The sequence below is a fragment of the Pectinophora gossypiella genome, chromosome 1 (assembly GCF_024362695.1).
Source record: "Pectinophora gossypiella chromosome 1, ilPecGoss1.1, whole genome shotgun sequence".
NCBI classification, from domain to species: domain Eukaryota; kingdom Metazoa; phylum Arthropoda; class Insecta; order Lepidoptera; family Gelechiidae; genus Pectinophora; species Pectinophora gossypiella.
This window is the reverse complement of record NC_065404.1, coordinates 13,257,179-13,274,710: the sequence shown is the minus strand read 5'-3', so window position 1 is coordinate 13,274,710 and position 17,532 is coordinate 13,257,179. Positions and strand designations below refer to the sequence as shown.

The window sequence follows — 17,532 nt, the reverse complement described above, 5'->3', positions numbered from 1 at the left end:
TCTAACCACCCTCGTTGGTCTACAAGTAGAGATGTTAAGAACTCGAGTCTTTTGGGTCCTAAATTTTGAGCTCGACTGGAAATTGCACGACTCGACTCGTTACAATAAGACTCCCAAGACTAGAGAACTAAAGTCTATATGAGCTCTTGAGCGCAACATGGAATTCGAGTCTTTTTAATCGCTCGAGTCGTTTTTACGGGGCGAGTCGAGCTCGAGTTCTTTTCCGTTTGGAGTTCATTTTTAAATCAGGTAATAAAATTCCCGAAAAACACGATAGATGGCGTTGTTAAGTTTTTTCTTCGATTAAACTTCTAATTTCATGAATAACAAACATGCATCTTGTTTTTGGGTATAAATGATGACCCTTTTTATTACACCAAGGTACAATTTTACAACTTGCACCCATTATTATTCTGGTCAAAATAAAGAAAAGTAATATAGGTAGCAACTTCATTCTATACATAATGTGGTCCAAATCATCATCATCACCAGCCCATTAACGTCCCCACTGCTGGGGCACGGGCCTTCCCTATGGATGGATAGGGAGATCGGGCCTTAAACCACCACGCGGGCCCAGTGCGGATTGGTGGTTATTAACGACTGCTAATGCAGCCGGGACCAACGGCTTAACGTGCCTTCCGAAGCAATGAGGAACTCGAGATGAAAACTTCTTTTTTTTTAGTTGTCACCTATCCTATGACCAGCCTTTGCGAAAGTTGCTTAACTTCAACAATCGCAGACCGAGCGCGTTTACCGCTGGGCCATCGAGCTCCTCGTGGTCCAAATATCAAGCAAAAAATTGTTTTATTATATTACATTTTTAAATAATTTTATGTACCTACCCTAGCAATGAGAAAATAGGTAATTATCACGATAAAAGTGAAAAACGCCATATATCGTGTGTTTGGGAAACGTCGATTGGAAAGTCCTTCATAGGAACATTTTAGACATCCATTAGGCTCACACCGATGATCCTTGATTTGGAATACAATTCGTATTTTGATGTAGATAAGTAAATAATCGTGTACACTTAACCTACGAATTGACACGATGATTAAACAATTAAATAACTACTTTGTGTGTTTAAATTAATTTCCCACGAAAAGTATTTTACGCCTGCCAGAAAATTTATAGCCATGTTTGAATCTGCTACATTTGCTTATTCATAAACATCGAGACGGGAAAGGTCGTGAATGCTTTGTCACAACTCACAACAAAGAATGCTCGGATCCAATTATTATTAAACCGGTTTTGTATTCCCCTGCATATGGTTATTTTGGCTTTTGGCAGCTGATCATAAAATCTTATGTCGTAATAGTAATTACTGTTGGTAACAGATTTATTAGTGCTACCATTATCATTATTTTATCTTATCTTTTAACGAAAATGATGGAATAATTGGGTTACGTCTTCAAAATTATTTAACGTAATTCTTTCTCGTAACCGGTATTGGGGTCACAAATCGTCAGCAGATAAGTTTAAGCTTTTGATCCCAACCATGGTATAAAAAAACAAAGCATTGTCTTTTGAGAAACAACCGACTTGCAAAGCTGACACCATCAAAGTGTTACCATGAATGGAATCTCCAACATTCTATACAAATGTTTTTGTTGAAAATTAATCAAATACCTAGTTAGGTACGTGTTAGTTACCTAACGTAACCATTTATAATCACTTATATTTATATACATACCATATCATTAAAACTGTAAGTACTTCTATTTTACTGAAAATTCTATATTATTTCTCCTAGTGGCAACATTTATAGCCAATTATAGCCTGATGACGTCGGCTTAGCTAGCGTAAGTTAGTTGTCATGCTATCAGTAAACATAATACCAGGCGCTCCTAGTATGTTATTTTATTTACAGTGATCCCTGCTATTCATTCCATTAAAGTGATAAAAGAGAGTCAAAGCTTCTACTGCAGTGGGGTCGAGAATGTTACTCTTGTATTACTTGCTTGCTTGAATGATTGGTGCACTTGTGCGGCTCCCAATTGATAATCGCGCGTAGCGGTTGCGTTGATTGGCCTTCGGCGGCCGATTATGACCATGCGAGGTCCGTATGATGGGTATGTATGACCCGAAAGTGGTGACGACGTAGGCGCCCCGAGAGATCCACCATGGCTCTGCCAGGCTGCATGGCTTCACGTTGCGGTGTGATTCAGAGTAGATTCACACCCTATTCTACTTCCCTGAGTAGAAACGGACTCCCCGCTTAGTGTCGCTTCGTCCGTTCTATATATACGCCGCGGCGAGAAAACTTTGATAGCGCGTTTTAGGACATTTGTTTATATCTCGATTAATCTTACATATTCTTTCAAAATTTTAATGCAGTTATATTCGTAATCATCATAAAAATGTACTAAAATGTTAAAAAAAATAATTGTTGTGTAAATAGTCAAAATAAAAGCAGTTTTATGGTCCTGGATGAAAGGGCACGAAGGAATGACAAGGACAGAGCTAGCGATCGATGCATTTCGTAATGCGTACTGGGTTGATAAGCACTTTTTAATGTTTACTTTATGAGTAAAACAAATATTGAAGGTCAATCTAGTACATACATATAAAGATATATCTTCCTTGTTCCTTGTTGAATAAAAAATAGTAATATTACTAATTAACGGCCTCTGTGGTCCAGTGCGTCTCTGTTGAGCTCACCATCCAGACATCCCGGGTTCGAATCCCAGTGGTGACTTACCACAAAAATCACTTGGTAATTCCTAGTTTGGTTAGGACATTGACGGTACCAAATTTTTCGAAAGTAAGATGATCCGTGCTTCGGAAGGTACCTACGTTAAGCCGTTAGTTAGTTAGTTGTTACATGAGCCATATCAGGGGCCTTTGACGGCTCAACAGTAACCCTAACAGAAGAGTTGATATAGTCGGTCATTGCCCTCACAATCCACACGAGAGAAGTTGAATAATATTTTTAAATGAATATTAATTGAAGTAAACACTCTCCTTTATTATTAAAAGGAATACATAATACTTTTAAAAGGGACAATACTTGAGTAGAATCATAGAGTAAGTAGAATTAGACATCACTATTGAACTCACACAGGACTTAATAATTCCGACAAACAGCAATTACATGATTGATGAGTGAGTAATATACTAACAAAATCATAAATACTTCATAAATTCTCCTATTTACAGTCATGAGCAGTCTTATGTATCCACTTTAGAACTCTGTCGCACTATAATATTTGACATTTAAGGAGACTTACGGTTTCATTTGCCAAAAAAGTTAATGAGACATGGTTTCAAAGTGTTACATATTAATACTCGTGACCGTATCTATGTCACACTGCTAGGTACAGGCCACCCCTCACTTAACTTTATAGGGGTATGGAGCATACTTCACCACGCTATAGCTATTCCAGTGCGGGTTGGTAGAGGTGATTGGGCTAATAACCCAACCAACCAACCAATGGCTAAACCGATTACAAAAAATTTGAATATTTCTAATTTATTCGCGGCATTCGCGCTACCTTTAATAATGGCTCCATACTAATGAATTATTATTTTATTGTCTAATCGCTCCGCTCATGTCTCCGCTCTCCATTGTGAACAATACTTTAGGTTAGAAGCTCAATACGAAAAAAAATAAAAATAATTAAATATCTGCATGTTACATTGCGTCCTTTCACCTAAGGCTGTTTAGCAATAAGACATGTATGTCATCCGTTTTTGACTGTCCTATATAAATGTTATTATTATTTGCAATAAATAGTGTGATAATACTACTGCTCTCAGGTGGGGAGGTGCTCGTCGTAATCAAACAATTCAGCAATTCTCTTGAATAATGTTATATTTTCATAAACAATGTTAACTCTCCAACTCTTCATAACAGATTACCGCAACCGAACAAAATTCCACGTCACCGCCTTTTAAAAAGGCGGGAAAGCGTTCCCGTTCGAAAAAGAAGAAATCAAAATAAAAACAAATGAAATAATATGCCAGTTCCAAATTAAAAATAATAAAGTCGTGACACAGATTCACGACTTTATTCCGTCTGTTATTAAGTTATATAATCTAATAATAATTAAATAATTAAATAAACATTACGAACCCTAACAATCGTCCATCCTGACAACGTGTGCGTCCCCGCGCACGACACCCGGTGGAACCCTAACAATCGGTACTTTGGTCAGTTGCTCAATCTTAACAATAAATTACAGATACTTAGTAATAAATAAAACAATAATAGCAGGCTCAAATATCGTAACTGTTGTATAACTATAGTAGCAAATTATGTTACAAAGTTGCATCAGAATCTTTTAAACAATAATCAAATAAGTAGGAACTTTACTTATTGGCCAATCTTAACGAATAACATGTAGGTAAGCACAGCATTAACCATCAGGAAAAATACTACTAATAAAACTTAAGTTTTAGTAACAAATCACACGAATAAGACAAATAAAATAAATTAAGAAAATTGATAACTAAAGTTGCAAATTAATTTACAAAATAAATATGAATCATTTTAAAAAATACTTAAAACTTACGTTACTTTTGTATTTCGTTTATTACAATAGTACTTAATATATTTTTTAAAACAAGATACGATGCCTATTCAATCACCTTGAAAACTTTTTAGGATCCGATCAATCGGTTACCCATTATTAAACTAATGATTCATACAAATAATTTGTAGCATCCTATCTGAGCCATTCGATAAATTCTTATCAAGGCATCCAATCTGAGCCAATCTTTAAATCCTTATCGAGGTCTCCAGTCTGAGCTAATCGTTAAATCCTAATCTAGGTCTCCAATCTGAGCCAATCAATAAATCGTTATCGAGATCTCCAATCTGAGCTAATCGTTAAATCCTTATCGAGGCGTCCAATCTGAGCCAATCGACAAATCTTTATCAAGGCATCCAATCTGAGCCAACCGTTAACTCCTTATCGAGGTCTCCAATCTGAGCCAATCGATAAATTCTTATCGAGGTCTCCAATCTGAGCCAATCAGTAAAACCTTATCGAGGCGTCCAATCTGAGCCAACCGATAAATCTTTATCAAGACATCCAATCTAAGCCAATCGTTAAAACCTTATCGAGGCGTCAAATCGGAGCCAATCGTTAAATCCTTATGGAGGTCTCCCATCTGAGCCAATCGAGAAGTCTCGTGACAGTAGCTGAGCCTGTGTTTCTTTTGCTTTGCTCTCATCAAGACACGAACCAATCAATTCACATACTTGACCTGAAACATAGACACTGTTCTGTAGCTATGTGCCTCTCACAGTTATACAACACAAATTACAATACATCAACAAAAATGTTTAATTTGAAAAGTTGTTATCATTTACGTCTAAAACCGCCACATACGTATACACAACATCTTATGATCCGCAGCCAAACGTTGGTCGCTTCTTTTGCGTATCGCGTAACTACTGCCTAAAATTGTATTGACCCAATACGGTCCCAAATATGCAGGCATAAGTTTTCCTTGCTCTGTCCGTCATTATAAAAACATTTTTTTAGTTATTTTTAGAATGGGAGAATGTCTGCTGTGTCCGAAATAGAATTGCGTGATAAAACATCAACATGAGTCATTCTAGTCTCCTAAATAATGTATCGTGTCACACAAGAAATCTCATTTCTATCATCTGAAAAACACATCTTTCCCAAAGATAAGAACATTGTCCATATACCAAGTTGCCTTGATAAAACGAGCAGAGTCCAAGATCATATTCTTCATCCGCTAGTATACAGCCAGATCGAATGGCAAACGATTGAACTCCGTCCGACCGAACTTTGCTGACCGTCCGTGATAACGATAAATAGTCCGATGACGCGAGATCAAGCGCAACAAAGCAAGCCTGGCCGCTGAGTCGTGCTATTTCATTTTCGGTCACAAGCATAATCATTTTAATAATAACATTCGATAGTCATTACACATCGTCAGCGAACCCCTCTTTTTTGCGAACTCCTAAAGTAGGACTAGCATACTCTGAAACATACTCCCTTACTACACCCGCCTCTAACATATTACCTACCATATTACGTTCCATTTCCTTTTCCTTTATCTATTCCGTTAATAAGGACAATATACAGCTGGATGTTGGCTATTCAATAGGGTAGTTCTCAACTAGTCAAATCAGTCACCCTTCACCAAACCCCAAAACACGAAATTACTATGGAACCCGTATGAAAAAAAACAACCCGTGACGTCGTAGAAAAACATGCCCAAATGTCGCACTTATTAATTACATTTTCCCTATTAAAATTCATAAAGAAGCTAAATAGAAACAAGAAAATGTTTATTTTTACCTTTAGATCTGTCTTTATTTATCAATCACAATTTCATACCTTATCTTTGAACTAGGAAACTGCCCAATTCTATGTTCATCGCTGTTAATATTAGTGCTCCCAAGTCTTAAAGTGATAATGCAAAATAATACTTGTACGTATTTATAGAGCAAATCTAATAACTGCTGCCTTTCTATGTCTGTCGCCTTACCATCCTTATCATCGTATGGTCCTGACTTTGGTCGAAGCCACATTCATACCTCTATGGTAGGTACACCTGTCTGGTTCACTATTTACAACCCTAACCGCTCGACAAAAATAAATATATAACAAGGTGGCTTTAAAACATCCACACGTCCATTTTGGCAATGATAAAAAGTTCTCACACGTACGAAATATTGCTTATCAGATTTGCCTGCTATTCTTCAACAGAACGCTACCGTTCAACTTGACATGAGTCTGGGCTCTTACAGAGAGTGCACCATAAACTCGACCACACCTGTTGACGTCATTTAATAATAACTTCACATTGCTACACGAACCCGGATGGGGCACGTCATTGTCAATATCGGTCCTAAGACAGTCCGATTACTACTGGCATGTCTAATAAACTGTCATTAACGATTCTACATACAATCCGAGCATCTACTCCATTGACACTTACATATAGCGATACCTCTTTTAACGATTGAACTATGCCTTTCATTAATGAGGGAATGTACTCCCCAGTTTGGTTAAGACATCAAAGACTGATCATCCGATTGTCCGAAAGTAAGATGTTTCGTGCTTTGAGAATCACATTAAACCGTTGATCCCGGTTACTATTTACTGATGTAAGTACATAGTCGTTACATAAACCATGACCTTGGCGGCCCAATAAAAACTCTGACACCTAGGTTGCTGAGGTTAGCATTCCATCTCACAAACCATAGAAGGAGAAACGAAGGAATGTTATTATGGAACTCTTAATTCATGAGCAAACAAACAAACACCATTGCCGAAATCAACAAATATTTAACTGACAGCCCATTTATACTAACTTCCTAGATAAATTCTGGTGTTGGGTAACCTTTCTAGTTATCTATAGAAATAAATGCACAATGTTTTATTTTTAATAATATCCTTAAATTCTTCTATCCTCCGCCTAACTAAAACAATTTCCAACTTGGTGACCTCTGTATGCAACAAAATGTAAATTTAATTAATGACTTGGAACAACGTATAAAACTGTCCCCTCTCCTTACATTTGTGACAAGTGATTATCTGGCCAGTGTACCTGCTAAAACTTGATTCAACCCACTACATTAGCAATACCGAAGATCTTGTTTCTGATGGGAATTCGGTCTGGTTGATAACTATCAACCAACATATGAATCAGCCAAATATTAAATCAAATGATTCTAACTAGAACATTCTCTCTTTATTTGAGAGCTGCGCTCTTGTCGGTGGAGTAATCGCCATTCCTCTCTTCTTCCCGCCAAAACCTTCACCTCCTGATACGACACGACCTGCACCTTTTCTTTTATTTGTTTCATAAATGTTCTCCTAGGTCTACCCCTTTCTCTCTTCCCTTTCATTTTTCCTAAAACTAAACTAAACTAAACTTTTTAAACTAGAATCATTGTACTGCCTAAAAAATAATTGCAAAAGTTCTTCGGTGTGAGAGCCAAGAAAGCCAAAATACCAGATCCTATTATTTTATCTGTAGGTAAATAGCAACCCGCCCCGTCTTCGCACGGGTAGTGAGTTTGGAGTCGATAGCTAAAAATTAAATATTTTCCATACAAACTTACTCCCCCTATTTCACCCCTTCGTAAGGATTGTTTATAAAGATAATTACCTAAATACGTTTTACTTTATTTAAATAATGGGTATTTTCTAGTAAATTAGATAACCTACTATTAACACTAGAAGTTTCGTACAAACTTTGCCACCCATTTTTATCTCCTTCTCTCTCATCTCTGAATGAGTACGTACATTCTAAAGGAACCCCCAAGCAAAATTTAAGACTCCCAGCACTCGCAGTTCCTGAGACTTCGTGATGTCTTAATGACCTTTCACTTTTATAGTATATGGATACCATGAACAATACAATCCACTGCACGTTCGCCTACATATTAACATCACATTGGTTAAACATGTCATTTTCCATAATAGGTAGCAACACCTCTATCATAGGCTCAATAAATTTAAGTACAAACTAGCTCAGCATATTTTACAAAATAAGTAAATGACTATGTGGTTTTTGTGATGTGTTTTTCGCGCGATGGTTTCTGATCTAAGCAGTTATAATAAGCGATACCTATTAAGTATGGCGGTGCGTACGACACTGTATAAATTAGTTATTAAGTTAAATTATAAGTTCTCTTCTCATGTAAGTGACTGTATGTCTTTTTTGAGAGTAAAGTATCTTTAAACCGAAGTAGTAAAAGAATAGAACTGAAGCTATCAAGTATTAGCAAGGCCCTGGAATTTCTGCATAGCAAAGTGAGTTGTGGTCTTTACATACACCGAGACACATTAGTTTACTTTTTTTTAAAACCAAACATCGGTATTGTTACCAAACAGAAATATTTTGTGATATATTAATTTCTGATAAGTGCTTTACACGCGAGACTGTGATGAAAGACCATCCCTCTATGTTTAAATATTCATAAAATATTTTTATCTACGTGACCTTCTTAACTGTCCCGCGTCGTCACGTCGCTCCGCATGTCGCTCTGCATGCAATTCAGGTCGCCGCTCTGCATGCGGCTCAAACGGACGCTCAGCGTGCAGCTCAGCCCGGCGATCCGCATGCTCCTTAGGCCGACGCTCAGGATGCAGCTCAGCCCGGCGATCCGCATGCTCCTCAGGACGACGCTCAGGATGCAGCTCAGCCCGGCGATCCGCATGCTCCTCAGGACGACGCTCAGGATGCAGCTCAGCCCGGCGATCCGCATGCTCCTCAGGACGACGCTCAGGATGCAGCTCAGCCCGGCGATCCGCATGCTCCTCAGAACGACGCTCAGGATGCAGCTCAGCCCGGCGATCCGCATGCTCCTCAGGACGACGTTCAGGATGCAGCACAGCCCGGCGATCCGCATGCTCCTCAGGACGACGCTCAGGATGCAGCTCAGCCCGGCGATCCGCATGCTCCTCAGGACGACGCTCAGCGTGCAGCTCAGCCCGGCGATCCGCATGCTCCTCAGGCCGATGCTCAGCATGCAGCGCACAACCTGGCTGATCGTAACCCGGCCTTAGGGTGGCACTGCGTGTCACAAGGTCCCGACTCTTGTAACTTCATTATTCTGAAATCTCGCAGAAAATACATTACATTAGTCCTTTACTAAAAATAAACACGCTTAAAAATGTTTATACCTATTAAAAATAATAATAATCTGAAGCTTGCTTTGGAAAAAATATATAAGACTGACCAATTATAATTCTCAATCTATTATTACTTTAATTAGAATCATACGCTTATTATAATATTATGTTTAAAATATCGGTATAATTCATTCCAAGACAGACATTTAGTAATTAATTACTTAAAATACTTGACTTGAGTAAGAGCACATAGCGCAACAATATCATATAAAAATAAATTTACTTATTACTTATAAAAAAATGTATATTATAACTAGGCGTGTACTTAACTTTATCCCACTTCTGAAATGTGATAATACTACTGCTCTCAGGTGGGGAGGTGCTCGTCGTAATCAAACAATTCAGCAATTCTCTTGAATAATGTTATATTTTCATAAACAATGTTAACTCTCCAACTCTTCATAACAGATTACCGCAACCGAACAAAATTCCACGTCACCGCCTTTTAAAAAGGCGGGAAAGCGTTCCCGTTCGAAAAAGAAGAAATCAAAATAAAAACAAATGAAATAATATGCCAGTTCCAAATTAAAAATAATAAAGTCGTGACACAGATTCACGACTTTATTCCGTCTGTTAATAAGTTATATAATCTAATAATAATTAAATAATTAAATAAACATTACGAACCCTAACAATAGTTATTGATTGATTGATCCCACAATACAAACTAACCTAGCGAAGTAACCATACGTGTATGGCTCTATCTATAACAAAGCTTGAATGTTCGTAACATTTCGGAACTGACTGTACTTTTGCTTCTTAATTACTGCTATCTATTCATACTTCATTAGACACAGCAAATCTAAACATTGACTACTTAAATTTTTGGCCCCTTAATGTCTTTATGGCCCACTTAATAGATAATTTTTAATACTCTTTTTCCGCCAAACATACAAAACTGAAACTACTTATTATGCGTCGTTGTGACGGTATTTACTATTTAAGTCTATTGCGTAAAAGTTAAATAGCTACTTTTATAATTATTGTCCCTACTTATGTACAATTTATATCTAGATACATTTAGAAGTGTCCCACAGACGTCACTGCAACTGTTTTCCGTGAATTTTCCCATAAGAACGATTGCGGTGAATCATCGGAGACGCAAATCGTCTGATTGTGTAGAAGGCAGGCATGCCCGGCCGTTCACAGTCTGTCGCGAGACGCAAGACAGCGCGCGCGCTCGATTTAAATTTCGAACGCATTTCCGAACGAACACAAGCGCTTTTGTTTTAAAAAGTTTCGAAGTTTAAAAAGACTTCATTTCGCCCGTTTGTTTTATTATTTTTTGTGGCAAAGAAAAAAGATTTTATTATTACAATGGCCAGTGTGTGGTTGTCAATTTTTATGTTAGTGTTGATAACGATTACCCAAGTGATCGCCAGGAACTGTTCTGACACCGACAGGATCATGAACTGCAATGAGTGCATCAGATGCGGCGCTATTTGGTGTAACGACCCCAAAGTAAGTAAAAGCAATACTTAAATATTATTACACAATATCATCTCGTTAAACTCTAATTATTTCAGTCTTGTTTTTTTCTTATATTAAGGTATGTACCTACCTACCTACAACGAGTAAAAAAACTTCATTTACCAATACGTCAACGGCGAGTTCATTGTAAAACTCGTCAATATGTCAGATATACCGACTTACCAACCCAATTAATTAATTAATTATAATTATATTTTGGATTACAGATCCAACATAAATCACATTCATTTAAAAGTTTATCTTGCCTACCTTTCAAATCGAAGTTATTTTTTTATTTTTTTACTTACTGAAGATAAATGCTTAAAACCCAAACTATCTATTCCATAATATCACTTTATACCTCAAAATAGTACAAAGGGAAAAAGGGCCTTATCGCTTTGAACGATCTCATATTTTTACCACATCTTTACAAGAGTAGGTAGGTACTTAATACTTATAGCTAAATAGTTTCTTGGAACTAAAAATGATCAATTGTTGTGAAGGAAAAACGAAGACGAATCCAATGAGGAACGGAAGGAAACAATTGGTTCAATAAACGAGAAATGACCATGAGCTCTGGCGTGCTGCACTATTTCTGATGCTGGGTTTTTTGACGTTCATCCATACATAAACTCACGCCCGCAATGTTTATGGGGTAGGCAGAACCGCAAGTAATCAAAGACGACTTGCAGCCACTCTTGATACGAAATCCTAAGATGGATAGGTATGATGAGCCTTTTGGTGAGAAGGAATCCACTGTCGCTCATAAAAAAGTACCTACATAAATTCATATTTTTAATTTCGTTATATTTTTCGACTACGGATAGATATTGAAATATGTATTATAATGCTTACTTGAACTGAGGAGTGTGCATTGAGCATAGTTAAATCCAGCATTACAGATGGACCCCTGGACATTTCTCTCTCAGAATAGGCTAGTTTCCAACTAGTCACATCAGTTACTTATATTAAACGTCAAAACTCGAAATTACTATGGAATTTGTATGAAAAAGCAACCTGTGACGTCATAAAAACGTGTCAAAATGTCGCACTTTCTATTACATTTTTCTTTATTAAAATCAATAAATAAGTTAAATAGAAAAAAGAAAACGTTTTTGTCGCCTTTAAATCTGTATTTATTTAGTAATAAGAATTTCATAATTATATCTTTGACCTAGGAAACAAGCTAATTCCGTTTGTCGACTTCAAAAATGGAAGAGAATTCAAATGTATATTTTTTAATTTTAGAATAGTAATGTTGTGTCACATTAAACTGCACACTTGTGTAAATAACAACTTTGGCAATGATGTCATTTTGATGAGCAAAACCATTAATTGTGTTATAATACAAAGTGTGTTTCTAGAATTGTTTCAAACATAACCACTTGCGGTATTTCCACTGTTATCTGTGGTAGAGTTCGGTCTAATGAGGTACCTATTTTATGCATAGCCGCGGCAGATGGAATAGGGTAGTTTCCAACTAGTCAAATCAGTTACTTTTTACTAAACGTCAAAACACGAAATTACTATGGAATTTGTATGGAAAAGCAACCTGTGACGTCATAGAAAAATGTGACAAAAGTCGCACTTATTACTACATTTTTCATTATTATAATTCATAAATAAGTTAAATAGAAAAAAGAAATCGTTTTTATCACCTTTATGTGAGGATTGAGGGGTCCATCTGTAATGCTGGATTTAGCTGGATTTATGGACTCTACAGAGAGAGTTTTTACTCCAATATCTACGGTAATTACAAAATAAACAAAACTTGTGGAATCATGATAATGTAGGTATTATGTGTAAAATGACAGCGTTTTACCAAGTACTCTCACACCGCAGCCAAACGTTCTGATTATCCCAGTTCTTTGACTTATTGTTATTTAAGAAAATATTTACCAGATGAAAGCGCTTAGCGCCCTATTTGTCCGGCCAAGTAGTAAAAACTTAAGTCATCTACAATAAGTCACGTCAAAAAACACCGTTCGTTGCATCACAGTTTAAAAATCGTAGTATAATTTTGACAGACAGTTCGACTCCTACGGGTATAATTTCGCTTAACAAGGACCTTGACACCTCGCCGCCATATTGCGACGTGCGCACACGCATGAATGGGGCGAGCTAACTGGACGGATAATTGGCGACAATTTGCTCACCTCGCGCGACTAGTACGCATTGTGACGTCATGGGTTATGTCACTATGAAATGTAGCAGTGTCAACTTTAACATACATACATACATAAACTCACGCCCGTAATCCCTAATGGGGTGGGCAGAGCCACAAGTAATCAAAGACAACTTGCAGCCACTGTTGATACGATGTCGTAAGCTGGATATGATGAACTTTATGGTGATAAGGGATCAGCCTATCGCCCATAACATTAGTCCAACATGTTAGAGGACACAATCCCTCTGTCGGTTTTTACGACATGCCCGGGAAGACAAGCAGCTGAACGTGTTCTATGTTTTTTATTTGCTCCCAGAACAGCATAGAAGCAACTTGTCAACTTTAAATCTCCTTTTTATAGCCTCGCTGCGTCTTTATGTTCTCAAGTACCTATATACCTGTTCGTTGTCTCACAGACAGACAGATATAACTCACACCCTCTATTAACATCCAGGTGGACGTGCCATAAGTCATCAGAAGACAACTTGCAATAAAACCATAGATTAGAAGAATAATTCTGCGTAGAGAACGGACAGTCTCCGCCCCGCACCAATTCGCTATCGGGCGCCGAGCTAGATTACCTCACCCCCTCTGGGTATTACTTTAGTCTAAGTGGACGTAAGCCGCTAAGGAGTGAAGGGGAGAGCGCGCGGACTGTATCTTGCTCGCACTTACGCGTTCTCTACTCTACACTGCTCTTGACCTATCAATACACAACACAAATCTGCGTACTTGCGTACAAAGTCCTTACGTCGTGTGGGTTACGAGGTCAATGACCGATACCTTCCGAATCACATCATACTTTCTAACAATCAGATGATTCAATCGTAACAAAACTTGGGCCAATGTCACAAAGTGATCTTTGATATGTATGGATTCGAACCCAAGAATTTCTAACCACTAGACCACGCAGGCATACAAAGCCCTGATTTCTGATGACGCCACACAATCAGGTGGAGTGGTTGGGCTACGATCGATGCACGAATTTCCTGCGCAACCCCATTTACCAATATCCGTTGTCGAGCCTACTTATAATAACTATTAATACTACATTAAGGGTTGCCCTTGTTTAAGTTAAGTACTCTATTGACTACTCATTAGAATAGCTGAATAGACAGACAGACTGTGCCAAACTGGGAGCGTTTCGTGTTATTTGCATCTTATTTTATGCTTTTTTTACAATTTTGCCGAAACATATTTTAAAAATCTAAAGAACCCGATTTAAACTATAGCGCCACGAAGGATGTCCAGTTAATGGATCTAATTATCAAGTCACAATAATAGGGTTCTTTCCAACTAGTCAATTCAGTTACTTTTTACTAAACGTCAAAACACGAAGTTACTATGGAATTTGTATGAAAATGAACCTGTGACGTCATAGAAAAACTTCACTAAATTTCGCACTTATTATTAAATTTTTCATTATTAAAATTAATAAATAAGTTAAATAGAAAAAGAAAAAGCTTTTTACCTTTAGATCTGTCTGTATTTAGTAATCAGAATTTAATAATTTATCTTTGACCTAGGAAACTACCTACCCAATTCTATGCAAAATTTGCGAGCCGCGGCTGCGTGACTTCTTTCGTGGCGAAGTCTAAGTTTTTAAACCTGATATAATTTTTAATCTTCGCTTTGTTATAAGGCGAAATAAGTTTTTGTACCTTATCTACTATTAACATTACAACTAAAAATGGAGAATTTATACTCTACTTCTTGGTTGGAGGAAAATTGAATCTATTTGTACAACGGAATCGTTGTTTTTAATGTTGCAATAAGGACAATAGACGAATAAATCATACTTCCCTTACCAAAACATTGAAACCTCTACAGTAATTTTCCTAAATATATTCAATTATACAAGGAAAAATACATTATATTATAATTAGCTATACATAGTTATATGTATTTATGGTGTTTAATATGCAGAAGGAGATTCAATTGGAAAATCTAAGTACAGAAACAAGCCAGAACAGAGTTTTCTGGCGCAGACGTGTAAGGAGACCCGACCCCAGCTAAAGTGGTAAGAGGGGTGGACAAAGAAGAAGAAGAAGATATCTTTTAAGGTGTTTAAATAGGTAAATAAACATTTGTTATAAATTTAGTAGGTAAGTGCCCAGTTCAGTATAATAAGTACCTACTTATTTATAATTTTATAGCTGTAATGTGCTGGTATTTTTTTCTGTAAGTAGTTGAATAATTTAATTAAACAGTGTATATACAAATATATTTTTAATATTCTTTGACAGTATCCGACAAAAATGTTTTGCTATTTGTATTTTAAATGAAAAACTCTTAAGTAAGTACCTATTATTTTAAAATTATCCTAGATTACTTACCTATTTGTATATTGTATGTATATATAGCATGAAGTTACGTAGATATACAATCAAACACAATAAATCTACTGGCTTCTATATATATACTGGACTAAATCTAAGCCTTTCAAACAAACGTTCCGAAGCAGTTCATTCAAGAAACGTAAAGTTTGTTGATATACGCAGCTACTGCACTGCTATTGTTTTACCAATATCCACCGTTTACTATGTAATCAATCTTGTATGGACTTCCAGTTAGTGAGAAAGCGTGGTGTGAGGCATAGAGCTTGGGTACTAGACACGCAATACCATTCGTACTAATATTATAAATGAGAATGTCTATACCACGATCTAATAATAAGGCACTTAAACCGCGCTTGGTTAAGCAACTTTCGCAAAGGCCGGTCATAGAATGGGTGACCACAAAAAAAAAGTTTTCATCTCGAGCTCCTCCGTGCTTCGGAAGGCACGTTAAGCCGTTGGTCCCGGCTGCATTAGCAGTCGTTAATAACCGTCAATCCGCACTGGGCCCGCGTGATGGTTTAAGGCCCGATCTCCCTATCCATCCATAGGGAAGGCCCGTGCCCCAGCAGTGGGAACGTTAATGGGCTGATGATGATGATACCGATTCACATAAGTACTTATGCAAAAAATGAGTACGTAAGATTTCCCAATTCTTTTGATATTTTACAAAACAAATGAGGTTCGTACATAAAATGACAATGCAGTTTGTAAATTACGTGTAATAAAAACAAAAATCATCAAAAATAGGTGTAAACTAAATGTAAGTATAATGTAGATTATTGCAAACGTTGCAAATCAATGAACAACACTTGCGAATGAGTTATAAATATATCTGAGTGAAATGCACGCACGTAGTGGGAAGAAACATCCGTCGATCGCGTTTTTCCCAGAACTTATAAATATAACTGCACTGCCCTATATCGCGTGTTTTGAACATAAAAACGTTACGCAATTTTATTTCAGCAAATGTAATCACGGAGATCGTTAAGGCGAATAAACTATTATACAGGATGTTTGAAAAATATGAAATATCTTAGGGGTCATAAATTAAACATTTAAATTAAAGCATTACATTACTAAGCAGTAATACAGAACAGTGTAGTTAAATCTTTAATTTAATCTAAAATTTCTTCAAAAAGCTTTAAGATAAGTATCACTCTTATAACACATTTTTGAAATCTTTAACTTTTGTAGTTTAGAAAAAATGTATAAAAGTGTAGTAAGTACTTACTTACTTAGCTTTGTAGGCCAGTGTAGTGTGTATTACCATCGTTCTCTCAAATGTCAATGATGTATCAAAGAAGTTCAAAACTTTGGAAATCAACTGTTAAAGTCATCAAGTCTGTTAAAGTCACAAACTCAAATAGAGGTTGCATTGAGATGACGTCAACAATGTAATTTTCAGTATTTTTTGTGGGAATGGTAATTTTAGTTTTTTTAATAGATTATGTGCTTATACAGAAAGGGCCTTTTATTTTATTTTTTCACTAGGACACCATGGTTGCGCGACCAGCGTGAAATTATTCAGGATTCAGTTGCCGGCAAAAGAATAATTGCGCAACTGTTGCGCAAGTAGTTACTTGATGATGAAGATGTCTTAGTATGATAGGGCCCAAATATCAATAGTTTTTTTTCAGTAGGACACTTCATATTTAATCCCCCTGTATACGGCTCTTGATGAAACCACAAAACCCGTGATCAATCAAAATCTTAAGCAACTCTTATATCAGCTACGCTACTCAATTATCTTTTTACTTCGAGACTTTTAAATTAACATAATTTTTCAATATTTGTCTGAACTTTATCTTCTCGTGACATTTCTTCTTTTGCCCTTTGTTTTTATTACACGCAATAATGAAGTTATTAAGGCGATCATTTACTTACTTAGTAGGTAAGTACTTTGCCTAAATGATTGATGTAAGATTCG

At 36.7% G+C, this 17,532-nt stretch overlaps 1 protein-coding gene across 1 annotated transcript in view; it reads left to right on the top strand.

Moving 5' to 3' along the window:
* Positions 1 to 10,764: 10,764 nt before the first annotated feature.
* LOC126382345 (integrin beta-6-like) overlaps positions 10,765 to 17,532 on the top strand; it is a 61,375-nt gene continuing 54,607 nt past the window's right edge. The window contains exon 1 of the mRNA XM_050032188.1: positions 10,765 to 11,090. Within this exon, the coding sequence (XP_049888145.1) occupies positions 10,947 to 11,090 (144 nt within the window). The 5' untranslated portion in view covers positions 10,765 to 10,946. The remainder of the gene's footprint in view (positions 11,091 to 17,532) is intronic.